This window comes from Octopus bimaculoides, chromosome 14 (assembly GCF_001194135.2).
Source record: "Octopus bimaculoides isolate UCB-OBI-ISO-001 chromosome 14, ASM119413v2, whole genome shotgun sequence".
NCBI lineage: Eukaryota > Metazoa > Mollusca > Cephalopoda > Octopoda > Octopodidae > Octopus > Octopus bimaculoides.
The window spans coordinates 12,593,746-12,594,722 of NC_068994.1; the positions used below are offsets into that span (position 1 = coordinate 12,593,746).

The 977-nt window shown below is 37.8% G+C and overlaps 1 protein-coding gene across 1 annotated transcript in view; it reads right to left on the reverse strand.

Annotated features, from left to right (window-relative positions):
* Positions 1-977, reverse strand: part of LOC106868930 (protein PTCD3 homolog, mitochondrial) — a 35,951-nt gene that overhangs the window by 15,371 nt on the left and 19,603 nt on the right. Inside the window, exon 12 of the mRNA XM_014914399.2 lies at positions 10-87. Coding sequence (XP_014769885.2) covers positions 10-87 — 78 coding nt within the window. The remainder of the gene's footprint in view (positions 1-9; positions 88-977) is intronic.

Here is a 977-nt window from a genome sequence, read left to right on the forward strand (position 1 = left end):
GACACTCACTATCAGCTGGATGTTGCAGTGTCATTTCCTTGTCCTTCAGGTAGTCCATGATTTCATAAATCACCCGGGACTCCACATCTGTTATGAGAAAATAGAGAGAGAGACAGGATGAGCATTTAACTTTAGCTAGGACGCAATACAAATGTAGAGCCCTTTATTGTGCCATGGCCCCCTTTGTCTGCAAAAAAAAAAAAAAAACTTTTATACTGGCCTTCTGTCAGTTAATGTGACAAGTGTTCCAGTTGATCCGAGCAACAGAACAGCCTGCTTGTAAAATTAATATGTAAGCGGCTGAGCACTCAACGGACATGCATGCCCTTAATGTAGATCTCAGGGAGATTCAGTATGACACAATGTGAGAAGGCTGGCCTTTTGAAATACATGTACTCCTCAATTCCAGTTTTATCTGACATTTTTTTCTTCTGAATCCTGTTTTTTTTTTCTTCAGAATCTTTTTTTAATATACATTTTCACTGTGTGTATATTACTTTTTCACAGTGTGAAGTTCAAGTCCCACCTCAGGATTTTTAACATTTTTCCACTGCGTCACCACTGATATGTCCCACATTATGACGACTTATTTTGTTGTCTACATCAGGGGTTTTCAAACTGTGGTCCCCGGACCACAGGGGGTCCACAAGGACAAGACAGGGGGTCCGTGGACAGCAAATACTTTTTATGGGCAATTTGATTTTATATATGGTTTTTAATCGAAATCTTTTAATAGACAATAAACCTATTTGTTAAATACTGTTAAATAAACAAATGTAAAAATATGTTATTTTAAGCAAATATTTATGTATAAATTTCATAAGCGTTTATAAGAGGGTCCCTAAGGTAAAGCCTGAAATATAAAGGGGTCCGCAAGTCAAAAAGTTGGAAAACCCTGGTCTACATGACTGGCCTAAACTGCATACCTTGCTGACTGACACTACTTACTAGGTCTATGCACCATTTATTAGTAGTAG